This window comes from Xenia sp. Carnegie-2017, unplaced genomic scaffold, assembly GCF_021976095.1.
Source record: "Xenia sp. Carnegie-2017 unplaced genomic scaffold, XeniaSp_v1 HiC_scaffold_13, whole genome shotgun sequence".
In the NCBI taxonomy this organism is placed as follows: Eukaryota; Metazoa; Cnidaria; class Anthozoa; order Malacalcyonacea; family Xeniidae; genus Xenia; species Xenia sp. Carnegie-2017.
In genome coordinates this window covers 5,780,446-5,795,328 of record NW_025813436.1, presented here as the reverse complement: position 1 = coordinate 5,795,328, position 14,883 = coordinate 5,780,446, and the positions used below count along the sequence as shown (strand labels likewise).

The following is a 14,883-nucleotide window of genomic DNA, read 5'->3' as shown; positions in this document are numbered from 1 at the left end:
TGATACATAAATTACAACAATAAAAAGGAAATAAGATAATATAATGAGGAGCGTCCGAGCGTATTATAAACTAAATATTGTATTGAATTTAAAAACTTGAACATTGAGGTCAGGGTTAGTTTTGTTAATATGGAGTGCTTCTTTGATTTTAAGTGTGAATGAGGTGTCGGCAGTGTCGATGATTTTGAAACAAGAGGGTGAATAGTTGGTTTTGCATGAGTGTGATTTAAGAAGGTGTCGGTAGATGTGAGAGTTTTTGTCTGTTGTGGTATGTTCCCTGATTCTGGTGGATAAATGGCGCGAAGTTTCGCCAATGTATCGGGAATTACATCCCGCGCAATTGAATTCATATACCACCATAGATTTATGTTATTTTGGAATTTTCATTTGTGTTGGTTGTGAAAATTCCAAAATAACAACTCTATACTTCAAACTACCATACATCGGACATTACTCACGACACACACAACGCAGACTTACAAACATTATGAAACGCTTCTGTACAGATATTGACATTCGACTGATTTTCACATCATTCAAAATCAAAAACCTTTTTTCATTTAAAGACCCGATCCCTGATTCAATTAAATCTATGGTGGTATATGAATTCAATTGCGCGGGATGTAATTCCCGATACATTGGCGAAACTTCGCGCCATTTATCCACCAGAATCAGGGAACATACCACAACAGACAAAAACTCTCACATCTACCGACACCTTCTTAAATCACACTCATGCAAAACCAACTATTCACCCTCTTGTTTCAAAATCATCGACACTGCCGACACCTCATTCACACTTAAAATCAAAGAAGCACTCCATATTAACAAAACTAACCCTGACCTCAATGTTCAAGTTTTTAAATTCAATACAATATTTAGTTTATAATACGCTCGGACGCTCCTCATTATATTATCTTATTTCCTTTTTATTGTTGTAATTTATGTATCATATTACTTTTATATAAACCCTGTATCACCTATTATTTCATTCATACTGAAGATGGCATCATGAGATGTCGAAACATGTTTATTTTCAAAAAAGTTGTCGTGTATATTAAATGTGTATTGGCAATAGTGCTTTTACGAAATTATGAATCTTTTAAACTGTTCATGATGCAGTGTTGACCTTTTTGAGCTAGAGTTTTAATAAAAAAAACACCAACATTTTATTTTTAATTGTACATGCCTAGTGGTATTTTGTTTTATTTCCTGCAATCTCATTGGCGGCAGCTGTAGGCGACTTTTTCTTACGATATCTTGATCGTGGTTCAAAAAATTAAGTTTTTTTGCAACAATATTTTTTACTAAGTGCTATTTAAATTGTTGAAATTGATTTAAAGAATTGCTCATAGAGAAAGCAAAATATATTCAGATCGTAGTTTAGTGAGTGAATTTTATAATCCAGACGAAGTGACCTTTGAAGAAAATAATCCAATTTTAGTTTTCACAACATCGATCAACATCGATATTATTTCTATGTCCTATGTCCTTAGTGCAGGAGTCACCATTTTATTATGATGATAGCCGGGAGGGCACATTGTAATACACTTATATATATATATATTACTATTAGGAAGTTTTGTTTATTTGAATCTCCGTAAGTACAGTGCTCGATGCTTAAGAGCAGAGCGTAAATATTGATAAGTAGAAGAAAAATCACAAAAACTACAATTTCATCCCGACAAGCCTGTTTCGTGATTTCTCACTTTTCAGGGGATAATATTAAATGAATACAAAAGCATGTGCTAGATTATATATACAAGAGGAAGTTAGGGTAAAAATTGAGATAGAATTACATAATATATTGAGTGTACGATTACAAATTACATAAAAGTGCCTTGTGTCTATGGCGACAAGAGGAGATAAGTTCGTTTTGTTGAGTGATGATAGTTGTGGTTGGTAGGTGATGAAGAATTTTCTTTCAGGCATAGGTTGCATCTTTTGTTGGCGCTGTTGTACGGTTTGCTGTGAGTAATGCACCACAACTATCATCACTCAACAAACGTAACGAACTTATCTCCTCTTGTCGCCATAGACACAAGGCACTTTTATGTAATTTGTAATCGTACACTCAATATATTATGTAATTCTATCTCAATTTTACCCTAACTTCCTCTTGTATATATAATCTAGCACATGCTTTGTATTCATTTAATATTATCCCTGAAGAGTGAGAAATCACGAAACAGGCTTGTCGGGATGAAATTGTAGTTTTGTGTATTTTCTTTTCTCATCAATATTTACGCTCTGCTCTTAGCATATTACTAGATTAAATAAACAAAACTATATATATATACACTATATTATTTAATATTATACCCTGAAGAGTGAGAAATCACGAAACAGGCTTGTCGGGATGAAATTGTAGTTTTTGTGATTTTTCTTCTACTTATCAATATTTACGCTCTGCTCTTAAGCATCGAGCACTGTACTTACGGAGATTCAAATAAACAAAACTTCCTATATACACAATATATATATGTTTAGTGGTGTTGAGAAAAAATCACAAAAACTACAGATTCATCCCGACAAGCCTGTTTCGTGATTGCTCACTCTTCAGGGGATTTTTATTCATTAAATCTTTTATTTATTTTTTTATTTTTTAATTCCAATGAATATTTCTGTGTAACTATCCTTTATTTTGTGTATTTTTTTATAGATAGGACGTTTATTATCAGACATAGGTGGTCAGTTGGGTCTATGGATTGGAGTTTCAGTTGTAACATTGGTGGACTTCACTGAAAGCCTTTCAAACTTCATGAAAGCTTTTTATCGACGGATAAAGATGAAGATGGTCAAAAATCGCAGCTATGCTAATTCTCTAACAACGAACTCATCATTCGATAAAAGATCTGTTTTAGTCAACCAAAACCCTTCACTCGAATTATGCAGGAATCAACGGTTGACTCAACTACCAGAACAACAACAAAACCTAATAAAGTAAATGGTTTGAACCCGGGAGTATCGTTATATGTTTGTAAATGATGATCGTCCAGGTTAATAAAGTCCTGAGAAGGACTGTTTTTGTTGTTGTTGACTGACGTTTCGACAACCTTAGCGGTAGTCATCTTCAGAGTCAAATGAGGAGTAAACGTCAGGTTGGCCGTATTTGTTATCTGGTTCTTACGTCATTGTATTGTGTGTACAGGAAATGTGTATTGTCATTGTGGATTAGTGTGAAGTGAAATATTTTTTTTTTTTTATTTTTAGTTGTGATGTGTGATTTAGGTGTGACGTATTTAGTTGTAATGTGTGGGTGTCAATTGTGTATTGTCATTGTGAATTAGTTTGAAGTGTAGTGTTTTTAGTTGATCGTTTGTTTGTATTGTGAATAAGTCGTTTGTAAGGTGCCGGTAATTGCTGTGATCTGTTCACGGGGGTTTGTTCCAAGTTGGTATACCAACTTTCTAATGTAAGCCGATGTCTATAGTCAGTACTGTAAGTGATGCATTTTGCCGAATCCCAGTCAATGTTGTGCTTTGTGATTCGGTGATGTTCGGCAATGTGATTAGTTTTGTCTTGTTTCTTAGTAGCTCATTTGTGCTAAGTAAGTCTTATGTTTAAGTTCCTGCCAGTTTCTCCGATATAGGAGGCGTGGCAGTCGGAGCAGTTTATTTTGTAAACTGCACCTTGTCGTTCGTTGGGTTGTTCTTTGTCCTTTATGTTCGTTAGTACTTGTCGTAACGTTGTGATTGGTTTATGTGCGACACGTATGTTGTATGGTCGTAAGATACGCGAGATAGTCTCAGACGTACCTTTGATGTAAGGTATCGTTGCTGTTGTCACTGAGTTGTTCGTTTCGTTGGGTTCGTTGGGTTTGTAAGTGTTGCGTTTGATAAAGTCAGAGTTATAGTTTTTGTCAAAACACGTTTGAGATTGTTGTTTTCGTTTTGTAGAGCGTCCGGTGAATCACATATGATTTGTGCACGTCTTGTTAATGTTCTGATTGTGGTGGCTTTGTGTGATGTAGGGTTGTAAGATGATTGGTCTAGTAGTCGGTCAGTATGTGTTGGCTTGCGATAAACTGTTGTTCGTAGTTTTTGATTGTCATGTTTTACCAAACAGTCGAGAAAAGGAAGAGTTCCGTTTTCTTCGACATCTTTGGTAAATTGTATGTGGCTGTTCTGTTTGTTGATGTGAGTATGAAAGTCATTAATGTCGTCTGCATGTAGTGCTGTGATTGTGTCATCTACGTACCAAAAAGGTAGTGCATGTTTGTAAGTCGTGAGCGCCCGTTCCTCTATAGATTGCATTACAATTTCAGCAACTACAACAGAAACGGGCGAGCCCATTGCCGTCCCATGTAATTGTTTGTAGTGTGTTCCTTTGTATTGGAAGTAAGTCGAGGTGAGGCAGAGCTCCAGTAACTCCATAATGTCTTCTGTCGGTAATGGCAGTACGTCCGTGGTGTTTGTAATGAGGGTTTTTGTACAAGTAAGTGCCAGATTAAGTGGAATACTGGTGAACAGTGATTTCACATCAAAAGACACTAGTATATAGTTGTCCGGTATTTGTATAGTGCTCAGTTTTTTAATGAAAGTTTCAGTGGATTGTAGCTTGTGTTTTGATTTGTTTGTAAGTGGTTGCAGTATGTTAGTCAAGTACTTTGAAAGTTCGTAAGTAGGCGAACCACAGAATGATACAATTGGTCGCATGGGTATTTGTGGTTTGTGAAGTTTTGGTAGTCCGTATAGTCTGGGTGGTCGTGGACTTTATTAACCTGAACGATCATCATTTACAAACAAAAAACCTAATCGTATGTAAGCCACGAACGATAAAAAAATATAGGTTTTAAATCAAGAACAATATGGTTTTATCAGCTAAAATATTATGACACGATGTAAAAAGACAAAATCCGTGTAAAACAACTCACCAAAACCCGATATCGTTTGACTCCTGCCTTATATTCTTTTTTAAATATCCCAAGCAGACCAACAATAAACCAAGACATACTTCATTTACACGAAATGTGTGATGAAGCGTCATTCGTGAAAATCGCAAGTTTCTGTGAACAAAAATGCGAGTAGTCACGATGGATTTACACAGTTGTAACACACGAGGCCAGTATGCAGAAATGCAAAGGCATAAAAAAACGAATAAAACAAAAAACTAGGCCAATAACACAGCTAGCTGAGTATTGTGTACCGAAATTCTATCTGGTGTAAAAGAAGATAAGCAGCTTGACGCGCAGGCTATTGAACACACGCAAGAATTATTTTGTCTAAGCACAGTGAATATACATATCACCATCAGGGATTCTGATTTAGCTATTAGGGAGAATGAGCTGAATGAAACAAAAGAATTATCACTATGTATTTTTATTCTCAAATATATTTTTATGTCTAAATGGTCAGAAGGAACTTTAATCTTGTCTATGCATGATGAAACTTTTAGATACGAAACAACATATTACTTCACAGTTAGACTGCTTGACATATGTTGAAGTGCACGGGACAGAGCTTTTATCAAAACTATAAAGTTGTCGAGAAAACACCTTGACGTACCGCATGTACAACACACTAACAAAACAGGGACCAGCTTATCTTGTTAAGCAGACCATTTACCTGAAACAAATATTGCAAAGTCAAATAAAATATATTTCGTCAAAACAGACGTCTAATGTTCATCATCAACGCTGGGTATAAGCAATCAAAAATGACTACGTCAGATACGTTGCATTTCTAAAACTGAACATGTTTGAAATTTAAAGCAAAAATGGTCAAAAAAGGGATGAAAAAAGAACTATCTAATTCACAATTATTCACTAAAATGTTCGAGAGAATCAACTAAGAACTAACAAACAGTTGTCCAGTTGATAAAACCAAATTCAGTAGACAGTCGCTAAAACAATCACTTAACATAAATTTACGTTACCAGTAATCAACAGATAATTGTAGAAATCAACTTAATCAAGCAATAATATGATTTTCTATTTGTGACGTCATTAATAGAATAAAACTTTAGAAACTGTTGTAATGCATTAAAAACATACTCTGTTCATACATACGTGGATGACAGGTACATAAAAATTTCTCATGTCGTAGCAATGCAAAAAGACATGTATTAATAACAGAAATTTTTGCTAGGTATTTCAAGAATTGCATTTATTCTTTCAAGACTATTTTATCTGTTACAGAAATTCCACGAGCTCAATGGATGCGAGATCCAGTGAGAGTGATGAAAAGAAAACCAAGTCAGCATTCTTCAGGCTAATAACTTCTATAATATTCTTCGTGTCACTGTCTATGTGTGTATATCAAACGTACCTTCTTGTCCTTCACTACCTAAGTGATCCCATTGAAACTCAGATAAAAGTAACGATGCACACCACTTTACGGTTTCCTGCAGTAACAATATGCAACATTAATCCAGTGAGAAGATCACGGTAAGTTAGGAATAATAGAAAAAACATTCTTACATTCAAACAAAAAATTGTCAATGCAATGGTTTTCGAAAATCATCAAGCATTTTATTTGATCTAGATGGGAAAAAAGACAGACAAAAAATGAAAGCGTATCCCCAAACTTAACATCTTTCATGCAAGTGCCGCAAAAACTCTATCGTTCAGCCGGTGGTACTAATTTTGGAAATTTATTGAAGCGGAAAAAAAGATCACTTGCAAATCAAGCCCAGATCGATAAGCTAAGGCAAGAATTAAATCAAAGGATTGATACACTTGATAAAACTTTAAGCAAACATATAAATGATACGTCCCTGCAAAAAAAGGAAGCTGGCTTTGAACTGTCAGAATCAGAAGAATTCATCGCTCATGTAAACAGAAGCAATACAACCAATAAAGAAATGGAAAAGCGACTAAACGATTTTGAAAAACGACTAAAAATCACTGAGTTGACAACTATTGACATAACAAAGCAAATATCCGAGACACGTGGCTACTTGAATCAATTAAAAGCAAATATTAGTAAAGTGGGAAAAGAACCAGAGAAAAATGATACGACAGATGATATACAGAAGGATGACAAGAAAAAATTACCACCAAGTAAAGATTTACAGGCGTTTCAAAATTACCTCAAGGAAATCGGTGAAATGACACGCGAGGATTTCCAAGATCTCGGAAATCAGAAGAATGATTTCATTGCAAGTTGTACATGGCAGGGGACCCTATGTGATCCAAGGTGACATTAGGGATCATCACCGTTTAGTGCATGACAACATTTTACACACATTTTATCATTGTGCACTTTTTCTAGTTATTTTGAAGTATTTCAAAACTATATGTATGGAAATTGCTTTACTTTCAACACAAGTAAAGTCAACAGTAGCGTTAGCGGTACAGGACCTTACAATGGTGAGTACGACCGAACAGAAACATCACATGCATTTAAAATAAATCGCATGTTTGGAAATTAATAAATTTACTTACGTAGGTCTTAGTCTCTTCCTTTTCCTCGAGCAAGAAGAATACATGGATCGTATAGCGTCAGCAGCCGGAGCTCGTGTCACAATTCACGAGTTCCATTTCAAACCACAACCAGAAGAAGAAGGATTTTACGTTGCTCCAGGATTTACGACATCCATATCTCTTAGAAAGGTAAGAAGATCAAACAAATAAAATACAGCGTCATACCAACAATTTAAAATGTTACGATAAGTAATAATTAAAGTTTAGACATAGTAGACAAATCTATAAAGTGACATCAGTGACATTACTTCAATACACAAGTATAAATATTAGTTTATTTTTCTAGATGACAACTCAAACTGTGAAGCCTATTTGCGATCCTAACAAGAAAACAACGGTAGACAATGAAAAAACATATTCTTACTCGCGGACGGTAATAATTATAGTTTATTCAGTGTTCATTATGTCACGAGGTTGTATTGATTGAGCTTATTCTTTAAATATAGAATTGTATGAAGAAATGTCTTTCAGACGAAATAATTCGTCAATGTAATTGTGCGGGAACACAGTTCTTTCTTGATATGAAAACGTGTTCAGCAAACAACGAGACTGAAGGTAAAAACATGTGATTAGTTGCTGAAAATAAGCCCCGCAACTTTGGCAACTTATTCTTATTTGTCTAGCTCGATGCATTAAACGCCTTGAAAATCTAGCACGAAAAAACAAGTTGTCATGTTATTGTCCATTGGCTTGCAGGTAGAATGGTCACGAATTAAAATTATTAATAACGGCATGGGGTAAAATAAAATCTTTTTTCTTTAAGAACAACAATCTATCATCCTGTATTATCTTCAGCTGTATGGCCTGCTGAAAAATACTTGGTACATCCATAATTTAAATACATAATTTCCTATCCTCCACTCACAAATTAACGATTTTCATTTTTCTTTAGTCTTCCTTGCTAGAAGAACTTTTCAGAGTACGACATAAAGTAGTTGATTTGTTCGAGAACATATCAAATGTAAATCAGTATTTTAGGTGTGTAAGCATGATAGTATAGTAACAACTAAACTCGGATGTTACAAAGTGTATGGTGAACAATACAATCTTCAAGGAATTTTCGTGTTTTTCTTTCTCTTACAGGAAAAACTTCTTGAGGATCAATATATTTTTCAAGAGTTACAAGAACAGGAGACATTGCAGCGTCGCTCGTATGGGGTGTGTTCAAAGAGACAAACTTTGTCCGTATTTTTAAACTAAACTTAGCAACCTGTTCACTGAATCTTAATACCAAATAGTTTTCGGGACTTTTTACTTTTTACTCTCAAATTAATATTTCTAAATTAAACTTTTTTTATTTTGTGCATGTTTTGTAGATAGGAAATCTATTATCAGACATAGGTGGTCAGTTGGGTCTATGGGTTGGAGTTTCAGTTGTAACACTGGTGGACTTCAGTGAAAGCTTGTCAATGTTCATACAAGCTATTTATCTACGGCTAAAGGGAAAAAATCGCAACGGCAGTATTTTCATGCTATCTCGAGCAGAACATCGTTCAAACAACAGAGAGCATCAATTGAATAGGAAAAAGGACTGTGTTTTGGTTTCACCACAAACCTCATCTGATACCATGTCTCCAACTGTTGATTCAACTGGCAGTATAACTATTCATACATCACCGTATGTAGGCAAACACCGGAAGAAATAAGAATTCAACAAATAGACAAAATACTAATTTCTCTTATATGACAGTGTTCATGAAGAATGAACTCGTGTAAAACATGAAAATAAAAGTATCTGAAGCCAGTCTAAAACAACACAACTTATGAAAAACCAAAATATGTCATACTTTAAAGCTATTTACGGCAAGCAAACAACAGATGAAATACAATCATAAAGAGGAAATAATCCAAATTAAAAACGGAAACTTCTGTCATTCCATAATGATTTCCGTAGATTGTTCTCCACGACGCCAGGTACGCAAATCTCATCAATGTGAATCACATCTAAATAAATCTCATCACTCGCGCGAGCACATGATGAGATTTGTGCAGAATGCTGTGCAAAGAAACACGTGCATTTTTTGTGTGGAGAAATTGCAAAAAATGCCAATCTCAATAGATGTGGGATAATTTCGCGCACAAATTGGTTGTCACTCATCGGGAAGTAATACATTCCCTACCAAACATTCGAAAGAACGATGCAAGATTTAACATCTCTATACACCTTATTAAAAGGGTAAAGACTGACTTACTTTACCATTAAGTGAAAATTATTGCAAAAGCATATTTAAAAAGCAGCCAACACTGGGACAGTCATATGGTCCATTTATGACGTCATCAATAGAAGAGCATTCTAGAAACCGTCGAAGATCCAAAACTTACTTTTGAACATACATACGGGAATCACAGGTGTCTTGAAAAAACAGTGATTATAAATTTTGAGTGTGAGTAAATCAAAGAGGTTTGTTGATCTTTCAGATAGATGCATTTATCTGCTGTACAGTCAACCAACTCGATGAGTACTGATCTTAGTGACAGCCGTGTAAAAAACACAAGGCCAGCATTCTTCAAGCTAACAGGATGTACTGTATTTTCTTGTCTTTAACCATGTGTGTATATCAAACGTACCTTCTTGTCCTCCACTACCTAAGTAGTCCCATTGAAACTGAGATAAAAGTAACGATACACACCACTTTACAGTTTCCTGCAATAACTATATGCAACATTAATCCAGTGAGAAGATCACGGTAAGTTAGAAATAACAAAATTTATGTTCGCATTAGAAAAATTCTCAAAGGTAATGTTCACTGAAAAAACACTTTACTTTAGATGGGAAGAAAGACAGAATAAAAGTGGGAAAGCATCTCCAAAGTCAAAGCCGTTCATTCAAAAGCTACAAAAACTCCACCGTTCTGCCAGTAGTAACAAAGTTGAAGATGCAATAAAACTCAAGAAACGTATAAAAGACAAGGGTAGCAATTCAATTAAATACCGATCGGGACAAGTTCGTAGCAAGCGTGGATAAAATCGAAGCATTAATACAACAGCACCTGAATTCATCATTTCACAACAATAACAAAACAGAAATAATCCTGTCTGAAGTAAAAGAGTTTGTGGTTCATACAAACGAAAAGAACGATACTTATAGAGAAATGAAAAAGCGACTTAATGATTTGGAAAAACGACTGAAAATCACTGAGCTGACAACTGATGACATAACAAAGCAAATATCCGAGACACGTGGCTACTTGAACCAATTAAAAGCAAATATTAGTCAAACAGAGAAAGAACCAGAGAAAAATAATACGGCTGGTGATATGCAGAAGGATGGCATAAAAATTACCACCAAGCAAAGATTTACAGGCGTTTCAAAATTATCTCAAGGATATCGGTGAAATGACACGAGAGGATTTCCAAGATCTCGGAAATCAGAAGAATGATTTTATTGCGAGTTGTATATGGCAGGGGACAACATGTGATCCAAGGTGACATAGAAGGATCATGCGTGACAACTTTTTACACACATTTTATCATTGTGCACTTTTTCTAGTTATTTTGAAGTATTTCAAAACTATATGTATGGAAATTGCTTTACTTTCAACACAAGTAAAGTCAACAGTAGCGTTAGCGGTACAGGACCTTACAATGGTGAGTACGACCGAACAGAAACATCACGTGCATTTCAAATAAATCGCATGTTTGGAAATGAATAAATTTACTTACGTAGGTCTTAGTCTCTTCCTTTTCCTCGAGCAAGAAGAATACATGGATCGTATAGCGTCAGCAGCCGGAGCTCGTGTCACAATTCACGAGTTTGACCATGAACCACAGCCAGAAGAGAAAGGATTTTACGTTGCTCCAGGATTTACAACATCCATATCTCTTAGAAAGGTAAGAAGATCAAACAAATAAAATACATCGTCATGCAAACAATTAAAAATGTTACGATAGAAAGCTATTGACGTTTAGAAAAAGCAGAAATATTTTAAAGCAATAATTCATTATCTTATACGTGACACTTCTATTATACAAGTATCAAAAACAGTTTTTTCTAACACGAATGATGGATGATAAATGACCACTGAAAGAGGGAAGCCAAAAACAGTTAAAATTTTGCAACAAAAATATTAAAGTTTAGTAATGAAGGCAAGTCGCAAAGAGTTACAGTTCACATTTTACTTTATCTCCGCATCAATAGCTGAGATATACAGGGGCGCCGGAAGGAACATAAAAAGGGGGGAGGCTCGTTGTAGAATTATGGGTACCAATTTGGCGGTATACTACTGCCAAATGGTATAAACTAATGAAATAAAAGAATCAACAGTTTCTGAGCGATTCTTTAAAAGTCCACTCAGCTGCATTGTATATATACAGATGTTCTATCGTCAAAATAGACAAATAGCAAACATTCTCTTTTATATTTTGCTATTTAAATGGAAAATGGAAGCCACTGCCCTCTTGTACGAAAAACTGGGGGCTACCCCCCGTCTCTGGAGATATATTAATATCGTGCGTAAATGATAGATGACCACTAAAAGAGTGAAACCAATTTGTGATCCTGAAAAGGAAACAGACGTAAAGAAGAAACAAACATATTCTTACTCTCAAAAGGTAATAAACACGTGATTATTGAATTGTTTATTATATCGAGTTGAATCAATAAGACAATATTCTTTAAATATAGAGTTGTATTAAGAAGTGTCTTTCAGACGAAATAATTCGACAATGTCATTGTGCGGGAACACAGTTCTTACTTGATATGAAAACGTGTTCAGCAGACAACGAGACGGAAGGTAAAAACAATCAGTTCACAAGTAAAAAGTAGGGTATAACGAATATAATCATAGTATCATAGTAGACCAAACTAAACGTAACATATTTGTTTAGCTTCATGCATTAAACGTCTTGAAAGTCTAGCAAGAATGAACAAGTTGCGATGTTATTGTCCATTTGCTTGCAAGTAAAATGATCAATAAATAAAAATTCAATCATGGCAAAGGCGTCACTAAATAAAACTAAATTCTTTCTTCTTTATAAGAACAACAACATACAATCATGTAACATCGACAGTTGTATGGCCTGCTAAAAAATATTTGGTAATTCTGCAACCTAGCTGTATATAATTTCCTATCTTTCACTCAGATATTAAAGAGCTTCATTTTTTTATAATTCTTCAGCCGTCCTTCCTTGAAGAACTGTTCAGAGTACGTCATAAAGTGATCGATTTGTTGAAGAACATCTCCGATATAACTCAGTATTCAAGGTACAACGGCAAGATAATATGGTCACACAAAAAGGCAGACTTTACGAAAAGCATTCTGACACATAAAATATTTGTGGATGTTTCATGCTTTTCTTTCTCTTACAGAAAAAACTTCCTGAGGATCAATATATTTTTTCAAGAATTACAAGAAAAAAAAACGCTGCAACGTCATTCGTATGGGGTGAGTTGAAATTGCTTGACTATGTTAATCGCTATGAATACTTTAGCCAAAAGTATGCATACAGTCAACAAGCCAGATCTTTGCATGCTATTATTTGGTGAATGAAGCATAAAATCATATTACATGCATAGTTTGCGCATTATAGCGAAACCCTTCACACTGCATTGTCAATCAATGTACACCAGTATATGATCGATAGCAAGGAAATCAGCGTACCTTCATAAATCATAAAAGGTTTCCGGATTTTCTTTCATTAGTGTGATTTAGAATTCAAAATTACAGATCCTTCATTGGCTAATAGCCGTATTGTAATAATGCATGCAATGCAAACAGCAAAATCTCTCCGCGCTCCGTTGAATTCGACAGTTTTCACAAATTCTATTATAAAGTTGATTTGATTTAAAATTCCGTTTTCTTGCGCCATATAAAGATACCTCCTTTTCAAATTCCAGCTCGTGTAGTCGGCATTTCAACGTGGAAAATAATTCATATGTCTGATTCATAATCATCTGTCAATTTTTTAACTGATGCTATTTTTGCTTGTTCATTATTTCTAGATAGCAAAGTTACTATCGGACATTGGTGGTCAGTTGGGCCTATGGGTTGGAGTTTCAGTAATGACACTGCCAGATTTCGCTAAAGCATTGACAAAGTCCATACAGGCTTTTTATCGATGGATAAAGAAAAATATTGTCAAAAAACGTTACAGTTTTTTCCATTTGGCTCCTCCAGAAAATTGTTTGAATGAAAAAGAGCAACAGTCCTCGTCTACTAATGACTGGCCAACTGTTTATTCAACTGGTAGTGTAACCATACAAACCTCTCCGTCTGTAAGCCAAGAACATTTGAAACAATAACAGTTTTAAGTTATGAAAAAATATGTAACAATGAATATTGATGTTGCTATGAAAGGAAGCACAAGAACTCCAAATCTGAGTAAAAGAAAAAGCAATAGGATTACAATTGCTTAAGAAAATTCTCCCGAACAAAAGACAGATTTCACTAACAAGTGTTCCCCCTGTCGATGTTTCTCTGTAACATAGAAATGAACATAAAATTTACATGAGAGTTTCAATACATGTGCAAGCAGCCGAAATTATTATGAGAACTACGGTTTCATCTTGTTATGATTTTCATGAATTTATCGTACTTCTAACCCGACGTTAATGCGTGCTAGAAAAATTCATAGTTTGGAACACGCCAAGATAAAATATCCAGTCTGGTAAACTTGATTTTTTGTTGCATGCGAAAAGATTCCCACCGAGCGAGCAACAAGCGCAGCCGACAACTTCAACACAAACATACAGGTGTAAATAACGTAACAAATTCGTGCATGATAGAAAATCCGGAAACTTTTCAACAATACCAAATGAACATTAAGCCTCGATGTAAATGTCTCTTATGGTAACACAATGAATCGTTCGTGTTGTTAAGATTTATATTTGTTTTGTAAAGGTAGATAAAGACTACATCTAAGAGATTCATCGTAGTCAACATTTTCATTGCATAATGACTGTAACATTACGCGATTTCATTTAACTGGGCAACCAAAGCACAAGGAATTGTCAGAAATTAATGAAAACTATCAGCAATATAATACAACGATATTAGCCATAACGCTATCAAACTAACCGGAGAACAACGCAAGAGTTAAGATTTGTATTAAATGGGAAAAAGACGGAGATATATTTTGATTCGTCATGACTTAAAAATTAATCAATAATCTAAAAAGAAAGTTTACAAAGGCTGTCAACAATGCGACAATTGCATGTCCATTTATGACGTCATAAATGAAGACCATGGTCCATTTATGACGTCATAAATGACGTTGAAGATCATTAAAAGCTTACTTTTGTACAGACATACATGGATGATAAATATTTTGAAGAAACTGTGATCATAAATTTTGAGTGTGAGGAAATTAAAAAGTTTTGTTGATACTTTCGATAGAAGCATATATCTGCTGTACGTCAACTAACTAAATGAACACTGGACTCAAAAGAAAAAAACACAAACAAGCTCTCCTTAAGCTAACAGCATCTACAGTATTTGTCGTGTCGTTAATCATTTGCG

The 14,883-nt window shown here is 34.8% G+C and overlaps 3 protein-coding genes and 2 long non-coding RNA genes across 5 annotated transcripts; all 5 read left to right on the top strand.

Moving 5' to 3' along the window:
- The first annotated feature begins 5,878 nt into the window (after positions 1-5,878).
- On the top strand, positions 5,879-7,049 carry LOC124433294 (amiloride-sensitive sodium channel subunit alpha-like). Its single transcript, XM_046983055.1, has 3 exons — positions 5,879-6,388; positions 6,486-7,003; positions 7,039-7,049. The coding sequence occupies exons 1-3, from the start codon at positions 6,156-6,158 to the stop codon at positions 7,047-7,049; spliced, it is 762 nt and encodes a 253-aa protein (XP_046839011.1). The 5' UTR covers positions 5,879-6,155.
- LOC124459431 (amiloride-sensitive sodium channel subunit alpha-like) lies at positions 7,012-8,539 on the top strand. Its single transcript, XM_047008889.1, has 8 exons — positions 7,012-7,139; positions 7,215-7,312; positions 7,392-7,555; positions 7,713-7,799; positions 7,873-8,122; positions 8,190-8,247; positions 8,319-8,404; positions 8,510-8,539. Exons 1-5 carry the CDS (start codon positions 7,051-7,053, stop codon positions 7,993-7,995), a joined length of 561 nt encoding a protein of 186 aa, XP_046864845.1. The 5' UTR covers positions 7,012-7,050; the 3' UTR covers positions 7,996-8,122; positions 8,190-8,247; positions 8,319-8,404; positions 8,510-8,539.
- A 2-nt stretch (positions 8,540-8,541) lies between these two features.
- LOC124459440 lies at positions 8,542-9,178 on the top strand. The gene is made up of 2 exons (XR_006953659.1): positions 8,542-8,584; positions 8,743-9,178. It is a non-coding gene; the product is annotated as an uncharacterized LOC124459440 (long non-coding RNA).
- A 1,622-nt stretch (positions 9,179-10,800) lies between these two features.
- On the top strand, positions 10,801-11,203 carry LOC124459434. The gene is made up of 3 exons (XR_006953654.1): positions 10,801-10,851; positions 10,917-11,014; positions 11,094-11,203. It is a non-coding gene; the product is annotated as an uncharacterized LOC124459434 (long non-coding RNA).
- Positions 11,204-11,890: 687 nt separating this feature from the next.
- LOC124433293 (amiloride-sensitive sodium channel subunit beta-like) lies at positions 11,891-13,906 on the top strand. The gene is made up of 6 exons (XM_046983054.1): positions 11,891-11,977; positions 12,051-12,159; positions 12,377-12,462; positions 12,544-12,629; positions 12,735-12,810; positions 13,368-13,906. The coding sequence occupies exons 1-6, from the start codon at positions 11,891-11,893 to the stop codon at positions 13,665-13,667; spliced, it is 744 nt and encodes a 247-aa protein (XP_046839010.1). The 3' UTR covers positions 13,668-13,906.
- The last annotated feature ends 977 nt before the right edge of the window (positions 13,907-14,883 follow it).